Consider the following 27,975-nt stretch of genomic DNA (forward strand, 5'->3'; position numbering starts at 1 on the left):
ACATTTTTAGTTTATAGATAACTATCTAGAACTATTTTAAGCTGAATTGGTGTTATTTTATTCATTATCGGTAAAATAAGTTTTTTTTTTCTTTGTGTTCTATATATCTAATATACTTTGTAATATTATCATCACAAAATATAAGTTTATTCCTTCTAAATTTATTTGTTAATCAATTATAAAACACATATCTATAATCACATCATACCATATTAGTTACTGTTAAAACACATTTCACGTATGTTCTAATATTGAAATGGCTTCAATTTGAAAAAGCAAATATTTAACTGATTTGAAAACATTAAGGCTGAAAACGGATTAATTTTCGGAAGAGATAAAGCGTCGTTTGCTATTTTATAAATATCTATAAATCAAATTATGATAACCATTCTGATCACAATAAGTTCAAAATTGCAATATAATAGTACTAAGTGCATTTGATATTATTATTAAAAGTTTGAAAATATGGTTCCTTTAATTATCATTAACTTTTATTAATTTTATTTTGTAATTCATTTAACATTATGATCACGGGAAAAACAAAAATGAATCGCATTATACAATTCTCTGGTTTACTTAAATTGTATACCTACTTAATACTATCACTACTAAATTATAACAATACCGGCTGTACATTTAAGTTAGATGTTACATACTATAACATAAAATGCAATTGTAGTTTTTTATTTAAATGATTTCTAACATCACGATGGAAAGAGTAAATTTTTTTTTTTTTTGTTTTGATAAATATCAATAACATTTGCACATCAAATTTGTAAAGGATTAAATAAAATCTTTAAATGATTTAATACACAGACGATTTTAAATCATACAATGTCTCTAGATCTTTTATATTTACTGATATCGATTTATGTTATACGTTACGTGTTTTCAATATATTTCGAAACAATTAGAAATTGGGTAAGGTTCATAGTTTTCCCACGGACAACGTGTACAGTATATTTTTCATTGACGCACTAGATAAATGCACATAAAAACCAAATATGGTATTATTACATCATACCTTGTTTTGACATGTAATTTACTTTACATAATATTTGATACTAACAATTATAGTTACGTACAAAAATATCAATATTATTTTCATAGGCGCAGCGAGAGTGGTGCCTAAAACTTAATTCTATTTTTTTATACCAAACGTGTAAGTTTTAAATTAAAATCAAAAATTAAATAAGGTATGACTAAAAATAATTTAGTGGGACCGATTGTTATCTACACATGTAATCGTTTTGATGTTTTATGTGTTATTCAATGATCTATCTGTAGATTATTTGAATTACGAGTTTAATACTAATCGCTTTATATTTTTGTCCACCTTGATTCAAATCTTAGCTACGCCCATGATTATTTTATTATAATATTGCTCTCAACTTATTTTGAATTTAATTCGCTCACCAAATAAAAGTCAACTCTTAGAGCACAATACATAGCAAACGTATTGTATTATTCAAAATTAAACACATATTCATTATTTTAAACTATGATACTTTTCTTTATTTATTTCGAATTTAAAGTCTGTAGATTCTATCCATAAGAAAATATAAATCAATACTGATCCATATTAGGTTATTTAAAAGTTTTATAAAAATATTTACCCAAAACGTAACTATAATATGATTGTAACGTAGTTACAGAAAGGCATTTTTGTAACGCTGATACTTATATTTTAACTTATGTTTTCTAACTTTGTACCTATGAGATATAACCACATACCATGATTTTCCTACCAAACATTCATAATATGATTTAAAATTTGACTTTGATATATGAGTATGTGACAATGACATATTATAGTTAAACATTATGTGTTGTTAGTTATATTGAACGGCCCTGAAACGTTGCCAATTGTAGTTTGCATATGGGACGTTGAAGATTTGATTGTTGATGTTTGAAACAGAATTGACCTTATTGAACTTTTGGTATGGCCGTTGGTCTTCTGGCTATTTAACAATTCAGATACAAATTTCCTATTGCCTGTTTAAAACAAACAGTCATTATTTATCAAAACTACATAAAAATAACATTTAATTATTAATGATATGGACATTGCACACCATAGAGTAGACGTGATAAAAAAAATAATAATAAATTGGATTTTTATCATAATTCGTCATAGAGGTGCAATGCGAATAATCAACAAATTGACCTACATAAACACAACTGAATTTTATAAATATAGGTTATTTGTGAAATCATTATGTTAATACAAAAATGTTCAATTACATAAAATATGTCTGTATTACCATATTATTTACTTATATAACATAATATTCACAGTGTGATAGGTTTTAAAACATAACACAACAAATGCATACATTAACATTGTAGAATGGTAAGAAAAGATCATAAATATAAGTTAATACAATCAATTATATTATATTTCAATAATGCATTTTTACAAAACACTTTATTTTAAAGTTAAGTATAACAAATTTTGTCTTGGTAATAAGAAGTACTAAGTCACTCTACAGTAAACATAAAAAAAGTAACGTAATAAGTAAGTTATAAAAATATATTACAATAATACAATAAGTGAATTGTTTATGAGAGATAGTCGGAGAATAAGTGAGAAAAAGAGAAATGGAGAAAAATGTCACTAACATACGGTTATTGTATTGACAAAATTCAACTTTTTCGTAAAAAAAAAAAAGAGAAAAAATCAATAATTTTTTTAAATTGTCTTTAACCATATATTGTATATTTGTATTTCATACGAAAAATGTAGAAATGATGGATTTCTAAATAGTTAACAATAAGTAATAATAAATAATAAACAGCTAAATGATTTCATAAAGTTTGAACGGTTTGATAATATACTCTACGTGGATATGGTTGGATACTATACGTACCCCTAAGACTCTTTTACATTAAGTTACTTCAGTGTTTAAACAGAAGAACGCTTTTCAAGTTATACAGCACATAAACGGCCGTGTAAGTTTTCTGAAAACCAATTAAATACAAAATTGATTTTTCGGTTACATTGGGAATAATTTCAAAGTACCAGTATTTTTGGTTTATTCGATAAACAACGTTTTCTTCTGTGTATTAATTATCCTAAGAAAAGACCAGATATTATAATTTATTGAACAGATAATAATTATAATACAATATTCCACTTCACTGATAGAAATTTTGTTATTATCCAATACTCAGAATTAATAGTATAAAATATAATAAGTGTATGTATTTTTTTTAAATTGATTTTGGATATAATTTACCCGAGTACTCATGATCAGCAGCGTTGACGAAAGCATACTCGCCACTGGCTCTTTGTAAGGCCATTACTATCCTTTCAGCATTAGGCGTTTGCGTGAAATTACCAGTATGTGGATTCCAGATGAATATGTAATACGCGGACAACATGGTTGCCACTGTAGACACAGACACCAAGTAGGCAATTACGGTCAGGATTCGTATGAATTTTATCTGATGGAAAATCAAGTATGTACGCCGATTAGTATGCTGTAATCTCAACATTTTATGAAAAATCTAAACAATATAGTATATATACCAAGGTTAGTTAGTTCGTTAGTTAGATATACTATAGGTATTCGATAAATCTTAACGTTATAATGTTTTACAACATAATAATTATGTATGTTAATTTTATTTCAACATGGTAATTTACTAAAACGTAATAAATTAAAATAGTATAAGCATAATATAGTAATATTATAGTCATCAATAAATATTTATTTAACGTGTATTAATGTCATATGATTATGCATATGCATATAATTAATGCAAAATAAATCCTTATATCAGTGCCTGCACTTTAAATCTGACTACATTAAGTGTTATTGCGAAGTGAAATTTTGAAATGAAAATGTGTGTTAATATTTAACAAAAAGAAATAATATTACGGCGTCTGATAAATCGAAATAAGAATATTTTACACTAGCATATGTTGACTAAAATCCATTTTATAAGACATAATATTGTCAAATGGACATATTATACCACAAGTAACCAGTTTGTAGGGGATATGATTTATATAGTATGTAATTTAATTGGTCATAGAAATACAAAAACTTATAATTCACGATAACATTAAATCAGTATACGAAATAATAATTTAAGTACTATAATTATACTGATATCTTAAGTGTTAAGTGTTGATTGAAAATAAAACCTAATTAACGTACATCACTGTTTTAAGTTAATCGAAGCGACGAATATATATATATATAATTTCAATGGATATTATTTTGAATAATTAAAATATATCAATGCTAAGGTTTATTGATACAACAAGCATTCTACCAATATTTTATAAACATAAATATACCAAATTGCATTTTAGGTAATTTTTTAATGATTTTATTCTACAAATATTAAATAAATACATACAGGGTACAATGTAGTATAATATAAAAAATTATTATCTAAATTTATGGAACATTATTTTTAATATAAATTATCCAATATATTGTTTTTAAATCGATATGCGTCTACTGCAGTGAACATCTTAACTTTTTCAATTCAGTGGGTGGTTTTTAAAATTTCAATTAATAACAATAGTTACGAACCCTGATAATATATTTTTATTTTACATTAAAATTTAACTAATATAAAATATCTATGAAAAGAACAATATATACACACGCGCACATAAAACACACACGCACGCACACACACACACACACACACATGCATACATCCACATAAAAATATTTAATGTTATAATGTTCCTAATAATTAGGTAATTATTACCTTTTTTTCTTTATTTTGTATCAATATTTGTTGTTTTCTGATGTCTTCTTGTGATGTCGTCTCTTCTTGATCAACGTCCATTATTGGGTTAATATACAGTTATTATCAAGAACACAAAAATAATGCAATAATGCTATTTACATAAGTAAATAATTTATTTAGGAAAAATAAAAATGTTTCAATGTAAAAATATTGACAGAGGGATGGTAGCAAACTTCCTAGTGAAGACTCACTATTCAATTAGATTAAAAAAAAAGGTACCCGACCCGGTATTCTACGGGATTTAAAAGCGCATGACCCTTATATAATAGTTGAAGCCATTATTAGTAAGCTACTTAATTCAATCCTTTCGACTTGGCTACAAAGACACGAAACGGCCAACTTTTATGTTTTATTAACTTTTACCTTATATAAAAAAAAAAAAACAACATCGATACTAATTATATAAAATATAAAATATCTTTAAATCTAAAAAAAAGAGGTTTAAAGTAATTGAAATGTATTGATGTTTTTATTGGCATATTGGACTTAGAAAATTAAAATTACCTTAATATTATACATTGGAAAAATTATCGGTGTCGTATAAAATTTTATTTACGATGTCTTAATGAAAAAATAAATAAATATAATGAATTGTTCCATATATAATAAAATATGCATTATGTGAAAAGTTTCTAAAATTTTAAGCTTTTATTACACACCTATTTCTAAAAATTATTTTATATTAACATTTATTTTACATAATAATAATAAATGTAATAATTTAATAATTATATTTTATTCTTCATAAAATTGTCGATAGTGTACGTTGCACTAACTAATCATACAAATTGTTTTTGAAGTGATTATAATAAGTGTTTACTTGCGACGAAATCTTAAAATCATTCTCCAAAAACGTATAAGTAAATAAAAATCAATAAAACTCATGTGTATCATATAAAAATAAACGATATACTTTAATACATATATAATAATTTTGGAAGAAGAAATATCGGTTTTATGTTACCATAATTGTCTTAAATCAATTCAATTCTCATTGCTATTACTGAAGGGGTGAGTCAAATGTATCATAAAATTCAGTGACATAATATTTTTTTTTCATACAGACCACTTGTTATAAAATTATGATTATAAATGTGATAAAATCGTTGGGCTATTTTTTATTACCCAATCATCATTAATGGTAGATTTAATGAATTTTTTTTCATATAAATCGACAGTCTCTATAAATTACATTGCTTTGTTAAATTATTTTCAATATTAGTTATTTTTTATAATTTTAAAATAATATAACGTACTAAAATATATTTTATATTAGGTATGACAAATTTTTGTATAACGTTTACTTGAATAGTAAATAAGTATGTCGGCTACAAAAAGTAAATAATCTGTAATAAGAATTTACATATTCTAATAACCGATACACAAGGTAATAGTTATTTATTTTCATTAAATTACTATTCAATTTTGCAAAAATATGACGGAAAAATTTTACTTAGCACATTAGTTACTTGTATTAAAATTACCTATTTTTATGAACATAATTATTTAAGTTTCTACCAGAAGTTTCGCTAGTTAAATTAATATTTGATTGATAAAATATAGACCAATTATATAATTTAATAAATTTTAATTTTCTTATAGTAATTAGCATAATGCTTTTTTATGGCCAAAAAATTAACAAGGAATTTAACTCTGCATAAAAAATAATTGATTGTGCTTATAAGTTTAAAGTAATGCAACAATGTTTTATAATGAAATCTTTGAATATTTTAGATCAATTAATATTCAAAAATATAACTTTTAATTAATCACTGAATCTGTAAAACAAATTGTAATATATTCGAATAAGAATTTTACCTCGTATATTCTATCGCTATCAATTACTATTAACTAGCTTATTAATTGTATTATATAAAAAGAGGGATGATTTTTTTTATATGATTTTCTTACCATATTACTTACATTTCTTTTCATTCTATTTACTTCATACTTACACTTAGTTACGAATAGACATATTTTCTTAAATACCTAACTTAAAAGGAGTATAGATAATATTTGTATAATAATATTATAATTGATGGTATGAAAAATATTGTGTAAAATAAACTAATATAATACGTGAGACTCAATCTCATTCATTTATAAAAATAAATGTTTAAATCAATAAATTTGTATATTCATTAAAATTAAGTAAATTAGTTTTATACAATATAATAAATTAAATATTTAGTTAATTAACATGAGCATTGATAGTGTCTACGATAATATCAATTCCTTCGCGTAATTGAGTTTCCTTAATTATTAATGCTGGTGAGAATCTCAATGCACTTGCCCCAATAGGTTTGGTTATCATGCCATTGGATTTCAGTTCATTGTTTAATTTGTATATGTTCTTCACAGCACCTGAAGAAATAGCAAAACATAACTATTCAAATATCATATATTTTGATAGAAAAATATCTATTAATTATTTAAATGGAAAGTTTAAATAATGTTTCTAACTATCGATAAATTGTATTTATTCTTATGTATTCTCACTGTTCCATAAAAAATGTAATATTACATATGTTCATAAGAATAATACACGTACTTACTACTAACACTAATAATACATCAAATAAATAACAAACAAATCTGTCTATCTTGTTACAAAAAATAACGTTTAATAATTATTTCGATCCGAATATTTATTTTATTTTCGTATGTGAAAACAAAATACCATAATTGTATTTACTTTGTCATGAAAACAATTTTAAATTATTAATTATCTGACGAATCAAAGCTATTAGTTTTAACTAAATCAGGTAACAAACGTTTATTTTTTGTTTACCAAATAATTATGTTGAATGTATTTAAATTAAATTATTTATTTGATGAATGGCATTTTGCAATTTAAAAACTGTTTGAAAAAGTTTATGGGAAGAATTTTTCAACGTTCGTGTGCATTTTACTGTTTTCAAGACCCGTATAAAAACAATTTGTAGGACTATTTGAAAAAATAGCTTGAAAAAAATGCTTAATTCGCCATGTTTTGGTTTTAAATTTTTAATTAATAAAGTAAATTGTTTATTTTGTATCATAATGGAACTCAAACATTTTAAACAATACAATTTTTTCTAATTTTTAAATAGACATTGAAAAACCGAAAATGTGGATTTAGAATATGATTCAATAAATGATTTTAATATCCATAAATATATATATTTTGGCAACTATTCACGTAGGTGGTTTCATTCAAATTCAAATTGCATAATATGAAAACATTGAAAAAATGGTTTGACATTATTAATACATCGTGTGAAACTGAGAAAGTGAAGAATATCAATTTCATTGAGTGAATAAATAACTTTTCCATGATGTTATTGCGTAACTATTATCAGAAAACTCGATCAATGAATGCTATACTCGAGTTATCCATACTTTCTAATAAATGTTTTTTTAAATTCTATTTTAACTACTTGTCTTTTACTTGATTGTACTGTTCGTTCATAACTATACTCTCAAACTCTGATTGAATACCAAGGGGCACTGTCGTTAGTTGCATATTGTTAACAAAATAACAAAATTATTGTCTGTACACAGTCGCCCGTTACGGTAATGATACAACACCGATGATATTAATAGGCAGGTGCCTGTTAGAGATCTGCACGGGCCGATCCGGTTCTAAACTTGCAAAATGCCCACACCCAGACTCCGTCCTTAATATTTTTTTGTAGTTCAACCTACTCAGGTCCATTCGTAATATTTATTATCTGTTTTTTTTTATCAGTGATCCATTTATAAATATCTTGTAAACTAATAATATGTGTTTAAACATTTTTTTATTTAACGCCAATAATTAGCATTAGTATTGTACTCTTGTAATATAATATGAACAATGTTATGAGTTAAAATGTCTGCATGATATTGATAATGACTACTATCAGTGAGTAGAGTAGTAAGGTAAAAAAAATTATTTTTTGTGAATACCGATCATAACGTATTAACAATTAAATTAGGTAATTTTATTTTTGATCGGTCCGATCCAAAAATATAATACGATCTCACCCATAACCAAACCGCAATATTTATATTATGGCACGGCCCAATCCGTGTCTGGACTGGCCTGACTCGTGCAGATCTCTAGTGTCTATCACAGGTGTAGTTTTGGATCGCACCGTCATAAGATAAAACAGATTACGTACTTGGGTTCAAAACGATAGCGTTTAGCAGACCTCTGCCTCTCACTTGGACCATCTTTTCCTTGTCCAAACGAGCCGTGAGCTCGGACCTGAAGATCTCGCCCATTTTGAACGAGTTTTCGACCAACCCGTCGTTTATGATGACATCGAGCGCAGCCATGGCTACCTTGCACGCCAATGCGTTTCCGCCGTACGTGGATCCGTGCGTGCCGGGGGTGAGAACATCCATTATCTCGCTGTTGGCCAACACGGCGGAGATCTGTTCGCACGACATAAAAAGTACGTTTTTATTCCTTCCGTTCCTTGACGAACGTTTTTCACATATCGCAACGCGCGCGCAAGTGTTGCGTTCTACCACTAACCGGGTACACTCCGCCGGACAACGCTTTTCCAAGGATCAAAAGATCAGGTTTGACGTCCTCGTAATCGACTGCCAACATTTTACCGGTTCTGCCTAACCCGGCTTGGACTTCGTCGTCGATCCACAGAACGTTGTACTTGGTGCACAATTCACGAACTCCTTTCAAGTATCCCATTGAAGGTACCACGGCCCCCGCTTCGCCTTGTAACGGTTCTACCATGAATGCGCACACGTTGGGGTTCCTCAGTGCTTGCTATTTAAATGATTACGATTTTACGACACGATAACACTATAAAATTCGACTACATAATACGTGATAAATTTTTCCAGAACCATGCATAATTAAATAGTTATCATTATTATGACTGCGCAATGAAAATATAAATTATTCGTAAACGAAATTTTAAGCCGATTGAACTAATTAATTTGTTTGATCGAATATAAGAATTTTTGGAAATTAGTGTGATTTTCAATTCAATTGTTTTGATCTGGACTACATCAATAGTTATTGAAATGAATGTCTTTTATATCTTTTTTTTTTTATAAGACTATTAATTAATGGGTTGCTTAATGTTTATAATTAATCTTAATGAATTATTTTTTGTCTTTTAGAGTGATGTTCTATACAAATTATTTTTCATTAATTGTGTACTGAATAATTATATTCATAATAATAATTTTATTCCTTGAATAAAAATTAGGAAAAATAAGTCAAATATACTTATTAATTTCATTTTAACACTAACTTCAAGTTTTCCCAAATCATCATAAGGCACAATTTGGTAACCAGGAACATGAGGTCCAAATTCATCGAAAGAATTTGGATCCGTGGATGCAGAAATGGCAGCAATAGTACGTCCCCAGAAGTTAGCATGGGCAAACACAACTTGGGCTTGGTTGCTCGGAATTTTTTTCACTCTGTAGCCCCATTTTCTTGCTATTTTAATACTGGATTCTCCGCCTTCCACGCCTATAAATAAAACATTATGATTAGTAAACTTGAATTTTAATTGTATTGAATTGTAGTAATATACATTATATTCATACACAATTATTGTACAGTTAATTATCTTTATTGCTCTTACCCGTATTCATATTCAAAACTTTGTCGTATCCAAATTGATTGCTCAAAAACTCATTAAGTTCATATAAAGCGTCGTGAAATATGGCTCTGGATGTGTGATGGAGCTTACCTACCTGATCCGTTAAGGCTTTAATAATTTTTGGATGACAATGTCCCTGATTGAGAGTAGCGAATCCTCCCACAAAATCATAATACTTTTTACCTTCAACGTCCCACATAAAAATACCTATAAACAGGAAAATCCAATTGAATAACCATTTAAAATAAATAAATCAGTATTTTATTATTGTAAAGTATTTTTTTTTTTGTCTTACGACTTATATATCAACCCTCCGAGTAAGTAATTACCTTCTCCTCTGCTAATGACCACGGGAGAAGGATCATAATTGTTTGCTGACACTTTTTTTTCTCGTTGGATAACTTCAGCGGATGATTTAGCTGGAATGAATGAGCTCAACCGTGTGACACTGCCATTATTGAAAAGTCTTGTGTACTTGAGTAACTGAGAAGAACGATTTTGCAGAACCGACATTGTGTTGTAATATCAAAGAACATATCTAAAAATAATAAATGTTCACGTTATACATATAGATATCATTTATAATTATTAAATAAGTAGTAATATAATTTTTCAAAAGTAAAAAAAAAAGGTTATGCACCATAGGTGTTACACAAATTTACTTCTAATTAATAAGACAAAATAAAAATCTGTTTGAATTATAAAGAGTTTACATAATATGTTCACAGTTCACTCAAATATAATTATTGAATAACCTAACCCTATATAAATGAGTGTAAGATTTCTTATAAAGAATTATATTACAAGTAGGAAAATGTTATATTGAAAAAACCTAGATTGTATCAAACGTATACGATAAAATTATTTGATGTTACACTCTTAATAGCTAAATTGAAAACCTGTATTCATAAGACGATAAATTATTATTTATAAATGTGAATCAAAGTTTTATTTTGAACTGAATATTTATAAAAAATAAAAATTATACTTAACAATAAATCAAAGTCGATTTTGAACAAGCTCAGTTCAGCTATATTGTATGGCAGTTACTGAATAATATAACTAGAATATATACTAATGTAATATCTTAATTCGTATTACTTTTTCTAATGGTTCTGATATCGTATTATGACAAACCAATAATTATGAAGCCTTTGTTGACCTTGGATAAGATTAATATTACTTCTCTATTCAATTTGTAAAAATTATATCGAGTGGGGATAACACATCTCATGGCTGATTTTAGAAACATTTACATATTATACTGCTTAAACATAATAAATTGCATAAGAATGATTTTTGAAAGCATAACTACACATTATTAATTTAAAAAAAAAATGCTCTGTAATAATTATGCAATTTTATGGCATATTTATTAGGTCAGCTAAGGGGTGTAATTGTTATTAAAATGTTGGAAAAATATACCATATATTAATACATTTTTAATTATTTGATTTAGCTAGCTTCTATTTAGGCATAAAAACCCATGTAAGGTTTTTTCGTTCATAATACAAACGTAAACATAAATCATATTCTAAGTTTGATCATTTGTATATTAATATGTGAAATACACAATACTAATCTCTCTAAAAGGAATATCCTGAATACGATATTGCAGTGATTATATCATATGTTAAACAACCAATATAAACATACATAATAAAACATATTCAGTATTTTCAATAATTATTGTTTATATAATCAATGTAATATTTTATCAGCGCAACGTTACTATACTTTTTAGCAGTTTATAGTACATGTTTATGACGTATGTAGGTTTATGAAAATCGTTCATTTATATTTTATTCACAACATCAAGAATAGTTTTATCAAAGGTCAATAACAACAATAATGTTAATTTTAAATATGGGCCAAAATTAAATTATTTAGATAACAAATATTTACAAGGCGATTTAAAAAAAACGTTATTAAGAAAACACTATGTCCAATGAAATAATTTAAGAATACTAAAACTTTTTAATAACGATTAAATAATTAAATTAATGATACAAATTAATAGAAAATAACTTTATATAAGATAAAATGAATTCACTAATTAAATCGTTCAATTTATCTACATATATATAATATACATTTATAATACTTTATATTGTATGCAATGATAACTAAATTAATATAATAAATTATTTAATAACACATTTTTGATAAATGCATTATTTCAACTAAGTAATAAGCAGCTATAAAAAGAAACAATTATAAAAATAATTTGGAAAAAATGTCAAAATTTCTCTTACTAAAAGAAACATGAAATATTGTGTATTTATTGTAGTTAGGTTATAATAATTACAAATTCTACATTATAAAAGATGAAATAATGGCCATTGTTATTAAATAATCAGTTGCAGTTCAAATTTAAAACGTTCCAAACTGATTTTCAAATTATAAAATACTTCTTATGATAATAACATTGGGTTATTAACGCAATCAATTATTAAATATCTCTCGCAATTTTATTTGATTTCTAAAAAAAATGTATCAATAAAAAATATATTTTTAAATAAAAATAATGAGGAAAATACTGATCAAATTTAATTATTATATTTTTTAAATACTTTTTAACTCAAATTATTTATCTAATTGATATTCCCCAGAAACTTATAATGCAATTTATAAAAACAAAAAAGGTTTCATTTTAAAACTTAAATAGTACATTCCTATCAGAACGAAAAAATATGTTACTTATATAATTTAACTGAAAGCAAATTATTTTAATGGAAACTTTTTTCCACGTGTGGTGTTTGGGATAAAGAAGGAGGTATATTCACTCTAATTGGCAAACACCAGTACAGAGGAATAATAATTTATTGATTCAAATATCACGAGGTAATATTTTTCCATCATCCAAGTAAATATATTCACATATTTTTATAATGCATTTATAGTAATTTGCAAAATATTATCATAGCGTGAACAATTTTCTTTTTTTTTTTTTTTTTTTTTAATGTGTTCCTACATTTTTAAAATATAAAAACACATTAATAAATTATTCGTGTTATTTTACAGTTCAAAATTTGAATTATATAAACTAGGTTAATAATTATTTTAACTCTTTAACGGATTAAAAGTTATTTTTTTATATATACGTAAAATAAATAATCTCGGTACAAATATTTTTTAAAATATCATAAAAACTTCACTAGTATGATTTAAAAGACACCTTTATTACTTAAAAAAATATTTAAATAGTAACATTAATATTTTTTAAACAAATCGTTTATTGTTTTTACTCAAAATTAATTAAAATCGCTGAATAATTATGAGTTCAACAAAAATACTTAGTTTTATTTAAACAATTAGTTTTAATTTTACTTACTATTTCATAATGTTGTTGCATAATTTACTAACATTGTTATTTTTTTCATTCCACACAGTATTTTTTCTACTAAATTAAACATAGAAAACCAGTCACTACTAAAAATACAAATGATCTCAAAACTTTGATTTTGAATATTCATTTAATTGTGTTTATCGTAATGTGTTTAATCATATATGATATTTATGCGCAAAACTCACTGCAATATTGTACATTTTAATTGTAAATTATTTAAATTTGTTTATATGTTGTAATGATTAATTTAAGCAAAAACTAAATATTCGTAGATCAATTAATCATATTTGTAAAAATTTACATCTTCCTAACTCATTCTAAATAAATATTTTATTAGATATATAAATAACTAAGATTTCAATTGAAAAGCAATGAAGTAGGTGGGTAGTAATATGAATATAATTTACATTTGTATATATATATAAATTGTTGATAAATAGAAATAAATAAATAAATGCTTAATCTGGAATATTATTATATTAGTAATATACCTCGACGAGTATTATAATTAAAAATTCATCATCAGGTGTGTACATAGTCAATAAATATGCTAGTCAGTTATTAAAACTATTATAACTATTATAATTAAATATTATTGTACTTACATAATAATTTGTAAAACTCCAAAAATATCATACAGCTACAAACTGTTACTCACTTAAGGAATGTAGCATATAATGTAAACGAAATTATGTATTTAGAGTAATTTATAGGTAGATACTAGTTCATAAATATGTATTTATAATAAGAATTTATCCGCAAACGTTATCTTATCGTGTTATTTTGTTTTTTAGAAAATCGCTTTATTTTCCACGTGCTACGAGTATGTTATACATACGTATACATACTGATAATTACGTCCAGTATCATATTTCAATAACAATGAAAATATTGAACCTGTTATTAATATTATAATCCCAACCGTCCCTTCAATGTTACAACAAAATAATGATATCATGACCCATATAGATGTTCAACACTAAATGTTGTTTTTTAAAAGAAAATTATATTAATAATAATATCGTTTTCATCTAACTATTTTATAAAATAATTGTTGTCGTGAACGAGTGGCTAGTGTAGAAATAAATTGCTTATGATAGAAGGTTCAAAGCCCATATGACAGTTAAGTAGCGCATACAGGTTTATTTTTTCATTTTAATTACAACGGTTATTGACGGTTGATTTTAACATTGAATATTACGTATGCTCAATTACAGTATACGCGTTGCTTATCAATATGTTTATCTATTTTCGTTTATTATTAAATGATAGCATTTTGTTAAATTAATTTTACACGTCAGTCATGTAATGAAATTAATTAGTATATTTATCTATTTAAATCATATAATATTATTATTCTTAATAACTATACAAATCGATATTTCACATTGAAGCACATAATATAACATATTTGTATATGTTACAGTTAAAGTATTGGATCAGTTAGTTTACGAAATAACTAGATAATTTATAAAATAACAAACTTGTAGGTAATGTATATAATTTATACTTTAACTAGTTATTTTATACATTTCCTGGCGTCACTTCGTTAATGTGTCAAATTTATACATTCGTGCATGTACAATATCGTTATTTTACTGGTCATCATAGCAATAAATTAGATAAAACTGATGTTCTTGTTAGCGGTGACTGCAGTGTTCATGTACGTTTATCGTGTTAGATAAAATTATCGTTGTACATATATTATTATTAAGATGGTCAATAAAATTGGTAAGGTTTAAAGTTTAGTTATAGTCACACGCGATCAGTGTTGGTTCGTCTGTCTTTACAATAGCCTTGCATGTACAAATAAATAATCAATTGAGTTTAAAATAAATAAAATGCTATAATATATGTATATTTTAAATTTTAATGTATTTTATACATTAACATATATCAAACTAAAATTATATAGAGTAACCAGATATTCTATGAAATAACGGAATTCAATACTTTAACTGTGACATATACATATTTACATTTATATTACAGTAAAGATATTTTTAAAACAGTAAGTAAAAATTTATAGGAAATGTAATTGAAAAATATGTATTTTGTTTAAAAATATATACCTATAGTTTATCAATTCGTTATCATTTGTGTTTGAATTGAAAAAAAAGATGAAACTCCTAGGTCAGGTGTGTTACAGGAATAGATAAATTAAATTGCTATATTGGTCTGTATAAAACTTGAAACCAATGTACCGTTGCTCTCGAAAAAACGATTCCTAGTGAAAAAGGTCAGTTGGATCAGTTTATATTTCTAGAAATGAGTAAAACAAGAACCAAATTTCTTAATAAGGTGGGTTGAATTAAAAAAAAAAAAAAAACATTTCAAAGTTGGGTAAATTAAGTGCACAAACTTAATAATATACTTCGAGACTAAAAAATGTCTAATACCGTTTGATGTAATTCGTTGAAATATCCGAATTCATTAAATTTTAATTTTGCTAATACAACATTTTTGTGACATTCCAATAATATTATTATTTTTAATTACAAAGGAAATCTTCTAAAATATGTAACTAATTTTCAAATTTAAAATTCTTATTAATTAAAAAAAAAAAAAAAATGTAAACGATTTTCATAATTTTTATCACTTTGTCAATATTTAATATTCAAAGGCTTTTAAAATTGTTCCATGTAATTAAACTACCTAATTATTATTATAGAATTTGGTATTGAATTATATTACATAAAAATTGTTTTATCAAAATTTTCGAAAATATGAAACACTAAAATTTCTATTTAATACATTTAATTTTGTAATGATCAAAGTAGGTACTTCTGATCGATATCGTGTACAAACAAAAAAAAAACTTTATAATAAAATCAATACATTCTTCATTTGAATTAAATTTAATTTCAAAATACAATTTTATTGCTTTAAAATAAATGAGGTAGAGATTGTACATTTTGAACAATTTTGTAATTATTTACAAAGGAAACATTAAATATTTTAAATAGTAAGAAAATTGCACCTAATAAGTTTTTAATACTTAGATATAGACTATACAGCTGCAATAAACATAACATTTGTATAATATTATTAATTATTTGCATAATTTTTGGTATTTTAATATAAGATAACAATAAACTTTTTAATCTAATTTTTGTTATAATTGGTATTCAAGATTATAATAGGTTATATTTTTTCTTCTAGACAAAAAAATAATTACTCAAGTAAATTTTCGATAGTTATTAACTATTCGGTACATTAAATTATGATTATGTAATATTCATGTGCTAATCGTTTTCAAATATTAATATAGATGGGTCATTTAGATAATGCATAATATTATGATACATTATTAAACTATTATAACTGAATAGTGAAACCTAAGTAGAAACTAATTTTTCTCTAATATTATAAACACAATGTGAAGTTAATAAACGGATACATCAATTTTTTAATACAATTAATTTTAGTGAATAATAATCAATAATATAAGTTCTTATTATAATAATATCTAAGTTGTTTTGATTTAATTATAATTAACTCTCATAAAATGGAATCGAAAAATTGAGAAAATATTAATCTTCTACAATTAGAATCCTGTTAAAAATAAGTAACACACAAAACAAGATATACCTTAGAATAATAACAAAAAGTTTTAATTTGAAACCTATTGTTTGTTATCAATTACTTAGACAGTTAAGTTACACTTTATGAAAAATTTAAAATTAATTTTCTACAAATTATATAGTTTATATTGCATTGTATGATATTCATCTTAACACTTGATAACTTTGATTATAAAAGATAATTATAATTTTAATTTTGAAAATATTAAATCCTATTCTTGAATTAATGATTAATTAAGTAATGATAACAATAATAATAATGTTATTACAATATCAATAAATTGTGATACTTATTAATTATTATTAATCTATTTTCATTACAAAACATTTAAAATTTAATAAACATTAATATTTTATGTCTATGTCAAGTATTTTCATCCTTTTGTAGCATTTATTAATTTATTATTATTATTAACATTTCTGTATATTTGTCATTGCAATAGTAAAAATAATTGCTTTCTATCACCAACAAATAATGGTTTTTAATCCGTCCTTATAAGTAGTTTATCTATGTAACACTATTTGGGTACTGCTACTAATAATAATAAATTATAATAATAACACACTTTTGACTTCTACTCGAAATTGTTTTAATTGCATATACATGTATGAATATATTTTAAACTAAATTCACTTTTACATATTTCTATTACTATTCTAACAAATAGATATTATTTATTATAATTTTAAAGGCAAGAATAAATTTAAACATTTTATCATAAGGTATAATAATTATATAAAACACATGCTAAAAAATGTAGCTAACTCATTTATTCAATTTTTGTAATTTTTCAATAAAAATACCCCAAATGTTTTCCATAATTAAAAATATAGGCTTTATTGATGCAATTCAATACAAAGAATAAAAACTTTTCTATGTAGTTCCAAAAATAATATTAAAAGTAAAAAAATCAGTTGAGTAGGTACATTTATTTGCGATATATTTTAAATCAATAGATGTTTGTCTTTTATCAACATAAACTTTCTAGTGAAATATCTAATTTTAGGTTTGCTATTTTACATGGTTTGTTGTCTATTAGAGTATATAAAAGGGTTGTATTATTTATCAAACTTTCGGGTATCATATGAATATAATCCAATTCCATTGATCATCACAACTCACAACATAAGCTTTAAAAATACCTACAGATTGTGTTAATATAAATAATATACAGATTCGTTAATTATAACCTTAAAAGTTTATCATAGTTTATTTTTAACTGAAATTAGTACGAGATCAATTCAAAATACCATAGATTAAAATTATAAATTCCAAAATACTTGATGACTTCACGAAAACCATCATATTATCAATATATAATATATTTATAACAGCGATATATCAGTTCAGTTATTTTTGATATACCAATGCATTTTTGACAAATACACTCCAAACAATTTATTTAAATTGTAATTCATTAAAAACTGTTTATTATAATATCTCACTAGCCCAAAAATTAATTTGGACAAGTATAAATTTCTCATCATATAAACGTTGACAATCTTTGTAATTATATATAAGCACTAAACATTATTTAATCAGAGTTAATTACCAACGTTAATTTAGATAAATAATTTTCACACTATCGATTATATGGTAGGTAGGTACTCTTTCTATAAAATTATTTATTCTAATGTAGAAATAGAATACTTTTAACTTCAATATGTTTAATAAGTTTCTCTCTTTATTTTTCCAAATTACAGCTTCTGTGTCATCAGTCATAATAAATATCCATGGTTAATTTTAAAAGCCATAAAATGTGTTTTATAAAAATAAAAATTGAACCATACATGTGCATATCAACTTTAAGATTAATATTAAATTATTTGATTGCTTTATAATATAAATTTATAGTAAATTCATGTAAAATTTCACTTCTAGTTTTTGACGCAATGTAAATCACAAGGTTAAGTACAAGGAAACTATTACTGCGATCTCGTTTTTCAAACACTAAGAACTTTATTTCTTAAATATTAAGTAATTAATTTTCTTAATTATTAATTTTAAGAAGTATTAGCCGTGTACATTATTCGTTAGATATTAGCATAAATTATACAAAAGTAATACATTATGAAAATACATTTTATATTGATTTCTGTGAGAATAGAAAATAATTATTTTTTCACAATAATTTCATTAGCTAGTTGGTTTTAATAATTAAGTTCTAAGTGATAATTGCTCAACTCATGCGGAAATAAAATCTGAATTGAACATGTGAACTTTTGTGCGTTTTTCAAGTGATTTTCAAAAAATATTAGTATTCTTTAAATGTGTTAAGCTACTCATAAAACTTATAACGTAATAATTTTCACGATGAAATCACGAAGTTAATGATTCTTTATGAAATGAGTTGACATATAGCACAAACTCTTACGTAGAAATTTTGAAAAATGTCTATAAAGTGGCCCGAAATTCCAATTTTCAGAACTTTAATGTATGGTTCATCTATCTAAACTTAGAGAGCTTAAGAGAATGGATTTTAATTTATGAGTTTTCACTTCAAAATGTATATTGTTATTCGTGAATCCCAAAAGTATCTACGTTTAAAGGGTATGTATTATATGAATAATAATTTTTTATTGATAGAACAACGCTGCCCAACGTCCGAATTACGTCTGATATGAACGATTTTGCATCGCATTAATCGCATTACATTGCGTTAATCCCCTGTATGTCGAATTTATTAATTGCTGAAGCGTAGAAATCTAAAAACTTAACCTGCCTTCAGTGCTCACAGTAATTGTAAACGTAATCATAAATTATTTGTTTGCCTTTAAATTAAAATTTTTTTTTATGTTTATGTTTATATATATATATATATAACATTTTTTAGTATGCAGCAAAATATACATGTAGAGAGCGTATTACTAAACATTATTTATTTAAAAATACATTAAAAAAAATAAAAATAAAAATCAACAATCCTATTTTAAGAAACTGGAAAATAATAATAGTTTTGATATATATAATATTAATCATATAAATATAATAATATAAATTTATGATTATTTTATATTTCAAATATTTAAATTTGATGTGTATTTCAACGATAAACGCAGTGCGTTGCGACCGATGCAATGAAAAACAAAATCATTTGTATTGAAAATCGTGTGGCGAATACGGCCGATACCTTATTGGTCATACGGGACAAAAATTATGTCTACAGTTTGTTTAATATTTTCATTACATCGGCCGCATCGCACTGCGTTTGCTTTAGGTAATTGTCGAATTTACGTTGGACACGCCGTAAAAATGGAAAATATAAAAAAAAGTTCCTAATTTAAAATATTATTTCACACTAGGAAAAAGAAAAATTGCAAAACACGTAAAATATTATAAAAACATGACGATAATCAAGATATTCTTGAAGTTGAAAAATAATATACTTATATGTTAATTTCAAAAACTAATATAAATGTATTTTATTATAGTAAATACTATTTTCCTTGATTAAATTAATATAAATTGCCACTGGTATTATCTATGTATAATTTTTAAGATCAGTTATTAATGACTCACATACTTCTGACACAATTTCTCATATTGATTGTTTGAATATTTTCAATATGTGAATAACCAGTAGACAAAATTCTTAAAGTAATTACCAGAAACATTGACAGTTAATTACTGTTGCGAAAGTTTGTATTTTCTTTTGAAACTTTGGATTCAATTAAAATTATGAAACATTCAAAATCGGCACTTGATATTCTTGTATAATTATTAAAAAAATAATTTGCGTATAAATCCAAAATAAAACGTTCACCACCAGTGTTAGCCTGGTACTTAAAGGGCCCTGAAAACATTACTTCAGAAGGAACCCCAAAAATGTAATTTCATAAAATGATATAAATGTGCTTACAAATAGTGCAGAATACTATAATTTTTAATGGTGCCATATTTAAAATACACAAACAATTAATTTAACAACAAAGTTAGCGCAATTTCTTATAATACTACAATGTTTTATAACTAATATAAATAATACCTTATAATATACAACTTACTATTTGTTTTAAAGATATACAAATTGTACAATTGATTTTTTTTATAACAGTAATTTTTTTGGTTCACTATAGGCCACAAGTAATTAATTAATTAAAAACATAAAAATTTGATCAAACAAAATATAAATTATAATGAATATTATGATAATTTATAAATTTTCAAAAACGGGGCTACCAGACGCATTTGCTCTCATGTTAACTTTTTCGGCGTTTCATAAGTTGTCTTATCATCGCCTCTTATTCTTATATTTTATTTTATTCTCATAGTGGTTATAAGTAATTATACGCACTCCAACACACACTCAATTTGCTTTAAAGACATCAAAATCATAACTGTAAATTAATGAATTGAGCAAACATTTAGACGAACAAATAAAATATTTATTCTTTTGAAAAACTGCTCAACAAACATTCGGTAAACGTTTGACGAATATTGGGCAAACGTTTGGCAAACTGCGTTTCCTCAAATATTTGCTAGGTGTGAAAGCAGTTTCACGTCACTTGACATTTATTATCATTTTAAAATCCAATAGTGTTGAATTTTGTGATTACTAATGAATCTGTGTTATACCGTCGATTAAATAATACATAGATAGTCCAAGTCAATAGACAATTTAGAATTAGGAATATTATTAACATAAAAATCTCAATAAATAATGTATATGTGGTTATCCACTAAATAATCATTATCGAAATCACATAAAAATGAAAAGAATTACGTGAGGCAGAGGGTTATGACCTTAATTGCCTATTAAACGTCAAACAGCGATAAGAATTGGTATTATATTCCATGAATATAAATCTAATTAAATATTGTAATTAAGACTGGAAATTCACTGGAATATCGCCGGGTGAATTTCGCTTTGAACAAAAATCAATTGGTTCAAATTGAACCAACTATACAATGTCACCTCGAAATTCGTTGTGGAACAACGAATTTTTTTTATTTCGTCCTATCTATAAAAACACTTATTAGTTTATTTCCATGTTTTTTAATGACAGTGTATAGTCTATATGGATATTTCGATATAACAATTTCGTGGCATTTTTTAATACTATAGAGCGTTAGTAAACGTTAATAATTTTGGTAAAATTGCCTCGAAATCCACCTGGCGATTACCGTAACAAATTTTGTCATATATAGACACGTATAGATTAAATATATTAACTATAGTATAGTATAGTTATAATAGTTAAAAAACAAAATAGAAAAACAATAAATAGTAAATAACAATTAATTAAATAATTATAATTTATTTACAATATAAATTATTCATTATTTTTTTTTCCATTATTTCTTAAAATACTTAAATTATTTTTGGTATTTTCAATTCTGATATTTTTCATATTTTTTTGATTTTCAACGAAAATTATTTGATGAGTTTACAGACAATGAAATGAGTAATTATATAATTGCAATGGTTTATACAATTTTTGTTAAATTTACAGGTAAATGTAAAACAATTTTTATTTTATAAATAAGAAATTAAAGTATTAATATTATATTATTATATTATTTTTTTAACAGGTTTTTTTTTTTTTTAATAATTTGCTATGCTAAATTTAGTGAACCTATTGTGTTAGCCTTTTTAAAAAAATTACAATTGAATAAAAATAAAATCGCTACTGAGGTTGCGATTTTATTGAATTTGTGATATATCTGACGATGAATTTTTAATCTGAAAGCGGTCAAACTGTACAAATATAATAATATTCCAGAATTAGCTTTTATTTATTTATTTATTTTTATGTATAAACTATTTTTTTATTTATTTATATATTGATTTATGAAAATTAACCATTTAATAATTTTTAATTTCTATTTTATTTTTTTTAATTTATTATTAAACAATTGTCAAATTTACATTTTTTAAAACATTTGTTACCTAAATAAAGATGACAAATATAGTTAATTCATAAACACTTAGTTCCACTAGGCTGTAAAAGTTTGAAAATTAAATATTCAGAAAAAAGTACAAACAGGATATTGAAAAATGAATATGTTGTTGTAAATTTGAATTGTCGATTTCGCGCATTAATAATAATAATAACAATAATAGGTATGATTTAAGATAATAAATAAATTATCACGAACACTAGAGTAGTTCATAAACAGTTCAGTAGTACACTCTAGTGTTCATATTAAATATCTACAGCCGTGATAATAAATGATAGCTATTAATTGCAATAAAGCAAAACAAATTGCAGAATTAATTAGTAACGGCGCAACCTATTGGATTTCTTGCTCCTATTTCATAGCGTTAACGATTTTTCCTATCACTTGTAGGACTATTTATGTATTATTTAATGAATGTTTCTTTCCTTAAGATATACATTTAATCTTGCAGCTATTAATAAAACTACTAAATAAAAAGTGAATTTGTATAAATAATTGACCGATTTGAGTATAAAAAAATAGTAAAAAGTTATACTGACCAATGTCCCTATTCCCCAGTATATGAAGATATTATTTCGATAGAACACAGAAAATCAGTTGTACCGTGTGCAGGTGGAGATTGACTGTAGTTGAAACGGTACGTATACAGGTGTATTTCCGAGGCGAGTTTGGTTAAAAAATATTGAGAACATAATGCTCAATGTATAGTATGTTATACAAAAAGTTAGCAAGATGTTTAAACTACTATCAAGTTGATAACAAGCTTTTAAAAATATATTCGTTTGGCGACACACTTTTTAAACACACTAGTAGTAACAATAATAACTGTTCAGCTTATGTACGAATTAAATGCAATCAAAACGTAATAATATTATGTATGCGAAACGTAAACTGAATAAACTTCACACCACTCCGTTGCGTATGCTATTACCTATGTATACACAGTATATAGGCGTACACAACGCGATCTAATTAGCAGACTGTGAAACATTCATTGTATTCGCGTCCGTACATACCTGTCTGCTTTGAATTAATTAAAACGTTGATCCGGTACGTATCTTTCACTTTTCTCTGCGATACACCCTACTGTGATAATATTATAGGCTTATTAAATAGGGTTTTGTACGATATTCTGCATTCTCGCGATTGTTCGTTTAGAAAAGGCATTTTTGGTCCCATTGATTTTTTCTCGCCTTGATTCTGTGAAGCCTTGCATGTGTCGAATAAAAAATATTGCAATCAGTCGTGCACACCGAGACGGTATACAAATACATATGTACCGAATCGTTATGATCTACTACATGTGATTGATATATCAAACCAATTATTTAGTAAAATATATTATCATTGATTATAAATACAATGAGCCAATGGTTCTCAAACTTTGAATGAAGGTGATCAAAGATTTTTTACCAGAGATTTACCCAATTTTTATGCGATTTCTTTTTAAAAACAACATTCAACGTAGACAAACATGGCCTTTGCAATAAACCAACAGGATGTTTGGTTTTAAATTATCGACATTCAAACTTCATATTATACCATTTTTTTGGTTTAATGTTTGTACGGCGTAATGTAATATCAAAAACAATATGCGTATACATATTGTCTCAATTTTCAATTATCAACCAAGATACTGGCCGTGAAAATGTGAACTTAATATTTACTGCCAATTAATAAACTACCTAATTAATTAATAATTATACTATAAATTTTGCTATAACCACAATGATTTTTAAATCAATTTACACGAACCGTGAGAATCCAGAAAAATGATTAAATCTACTATGTATTTTTAATTATTTAGTACAAATCGTGCACGTTCAAATATTAAAAATAACCTCAGTAAACTATGACGTTATAGTAAATTTAGGAATACTTTTCCTTTTTAGTTTTTAACAATTAATTATTACATTTATTTTTTATTTGAAATTTGAAATACTTATATCTATAATAAATAATAACAATAGTAGAATATGTAGGTAAATTTGATAATTATTAAACTTTTTAACATGGGATAAACACTTAAAGAAAAAATTATAATTAGTAATAATGGGGTAACTAATTTATAATTAGAATTCAAATACATATAAGTATATGATTTTTTTTACATATGATTATTTCTTCTTCTTCTCCTTCACTTTTCTTCCAACTATTTTGGGTCGGTCACCCTTGTTCTAAACTTATAATATATACATATATAAAACAATAATATTCCATATTTTTTCTACTTTGATTTTATGGCTTAATTTGATAGCAAATTAGGAGTAATATTGACTGTTGAAATGAATTCAATGAAAAAATCTTTTATACTACAATTATCAAAGGGAAAAGATTAGGTATCTGGGAAAGAAAGATTGTAGTTCTTGTGGCTGTGGAAAAAACAGGTAGAAGTTAAACTCCGAAATATCTATTATTATTTTTACTATACTTTCTTATGTACCTGCTCAGTGGTGGACTGAAGAAGAGTGGAAGAAATCCACCGGGGCCGCTGTCATGAGAGGCCCCTTCGTCATGGTGCACTTTTAATAAAAATATATTATATTATAATTTTATATTCAATAAATTAACAATAATAGATAATAACACACAAATACACAATCCTGGGAAACGAATTCTTTTACATAATATTATTATTTACTTTTAATATCATAGATACATCTACATTTTGCTAATATACCTCGTTAACTATAGCAAGTATAGATCTCGATCAATTAAAACTGGAACTTCAATATTTTTCAAAAGTCTACTCAAATATATCTAATCCAGTAGAGAAAAGAACAAAATTAATATACTCCAAAATCGAAAAGAAACGTGACATGGAAATCGAATTAGAAAACAAAGAAGTTGATGGGATATATAAAAATATGTTTCCTTGTAAGATTAATAGTGTAAATATTCGTTTTATTTACAATGTTTATTTAATCATGATCAATAATATTTTAGTTTATGGTTTCAGGTAATGCATTTTACAGTAACGACAAGAAAAATTGCTTTCATTGTGTCTAAGTTTGATGTATAATTTAAATTTATATGTGTCTGCTTATACTACCAGTGGCGTATTTAGGATTTTGCTGCCCCGGGTGCACATTTTTTTAATGCCCTTTTCCTCTCACCATTTTTTTTTGTTGTAGCAATTTTTCTTATCCTAAAAAAACTTCAATACATGTGATATGCTAATAATAGTATCATGCAGTATAAAAATCTATCGAGTGTCCTAGAATATTGAATATCGTAGGTTTTCTTAGTAGTACCCATGATAACAAAAAAATTAAAGCCAATTGTAAAATGTATTAATTTATTTTATTATTTTAATTTATTTTCATAATATGTTAAAAATATCATTCAATTAATTTTTTTTCGTCGCGCATTTGATCTTGCAAAATCTTCAATTATTTCATCATAGTTTAATGAATTTGTCAACTGTGATTCAATATTTAGAATCACCAAAGAGTTTAAACGATTATCATTCATGGAAGATCTAAGGTATGTTTTAACTCTTTTAAGAGTACTAAATGAACACTCTGCTGAAGTATTTGATGCAGGAACACACAAAAACATTCGCAATGCAATATTAACATATGGGTAAACATCTTGTAAATTATCATCTTTCATGACTTTACATAAATAAAGCACCGATTTTGTGGACACGCTTTCTGGTAAGCCTTTTAAGTAACTACGAAAATGAATACATTCATTCATAAACGATATATCCAGATCTTGAGGATATTGTTTTTGTAACTCTTCAGCTTTTTTTCTTACTTCTAATACTGACAACTCAGTAATGTTAAACAAAAATCCAAATGAAATATTAATTTTTTCATATGAGTTTAAACGCTTTCTCAACTCTGTAAGTAAAGAATCTATTATAATAAAAAAAGTATTTATTTCAAATGATTTTTTACCTACGAATGTTGTATCACCTTGAGAAGATTCATCAAAAGGCATTTTTCTTTTTTTTTTGTACGGGAAACTTTATATTCTATAGTTCCAGTTTTTTCTATGCCAAGTTTTTCATAATGTGAAAAGCTGTTTCTTAAATCCATTATATAATTTATCAATGATTTATATAGGGTTATTGCAATATTCAAATCAATATGAATATTCTGCAGTTTCTTACTTATAATATTGAACCTCTCTAAAATATCATTCCATACTGATACCAAAATACCCATTTCTAAGCTTTTCATCTTTTTCAACAGTCCTTTACACTCACATTTAGTTTTAAAATTTTCAGTTGGATTGTTAATGAAAATATTTAAAGCCTTTAAAATTTCATTCCAATTACGTGATAAACTTAAACAAGCCTCATATCTAGCCGCCCATCGGGTTTCAGATAATCTTTTAACAGTTACATTATCAGGTTTGGATAAGCATTGATCCAACACGTCCCAACGATAGGTAGATGCGGAAAAAAAGGAATAAATATTCTGAAGAAAATTAAAAAATTCAATAGCATATATACAACAATTAGCAGAACATTCACCAACTAGGTTCAATGAATGTGCTGCACACGGAACGTAAACAGCATGGTGACATGCTTCCTTGATTCTTGCTTGAAGTCCAGAATATATTCCCGACATGTTGGAAGCATTATCGTAAGACTGTCCACGGCAGTTATTAATGTCTATTTCATTTTCTCCCAAAACCATAAAAACAGCATCTGCTAAATCTTTAGATTTGTGTCCTGAGTTTGCCAAAAATTGCAAAAATCGTTCAACTGGTTCACCATTATTTGCTACATATCTAAAAATAAAT

General features: G+C 25.2%; 2 protein-coding genes across 3 annotated transcripts; both read right to left on the minus strand.

Moving 5' to 3' along the window:
* Positions 1 to 753: 753 nt before the first annotated feature.
* Positions 754 to 5,161, minus strand: LOC112692967. Its single transcript, XM_025567811.1, has 3 exons — positions 4,735 to 5,161; positions 3,240 to 3,447; positions 754 to 1,995 (listed from the first exon to the last, which is right to left on the minus strand). The coding sequence occupies exons 1-3, from the start codon at positions 4,813 to 4,815 to the stop codon at positions 1,823 to 1,825; spliced, it is 462 nt and encodes a 153-aa protein (XP_025423596.1). The 5' UTR covers positions 4,816 to 5,161; the 3' UTR covers positions 754 to 1,822.
* A 1,762-nt stretch (positions 5,162 to 6,923) lies between these two features.
* On the minus strand, positions 6,924 to 14,440 carry LOC112692987 (ornithine aminotransferase, mitochondrial). Of its 2 annotated transcripts, none has more exons than XM_025567834.1 (7): positions 14,337 to 14,440; positions 10,712 to 10,920; positions 10,365 to 10,589; positions 10,026 to 10,249; positions 9,281 to 9,532; positions 8,922 to 9,177; positions 6,924 to 7,140 (listed from the first exon to the last, which is right to left on the minus strand). In XM_025567834.1, exons 2-7 carry the CDS (start codon positions 10,893 to 10,895, stop codon positions 6,968 to 6,970), a joined length of 1,314 nt encoding a protein of 437 aa, XP_025423619.1. In that variant the 5' UTR covers positions 10,896 to 10,920; positions 14,337 to 14,440; the 3' UTR covers positions 6,924 to 6,967. The 2 variants fall into 2 exon arrangements, with proteins under 2 accessions (XP_025423619.1, XP_025423620.1); XM_025567835.1 differs by lacking the exon at positions 14,337 to 14,440 and adding an exon at positions 11,376 to 11,482.
* Between the last annotated feature and the right edge of the window lie 13,535 nt (positions 14,441 to 27,975).

The sequence above is a fragment of the Sipha flava genome, unplaced genomic scaffold, assembly GCF_003268045.1.
Source record: "Sipha flava isolate LNK unplaced genomic scaffold, YSA_version1 79_pilon_pilon, whole genome shotgun sequence".
NCBI classification, from domain to species: Eukaryota; Metazoa; Arthropoda; class Insecta; order Hemiptera; family Aphididae; genus Sipha; species Sipha flava.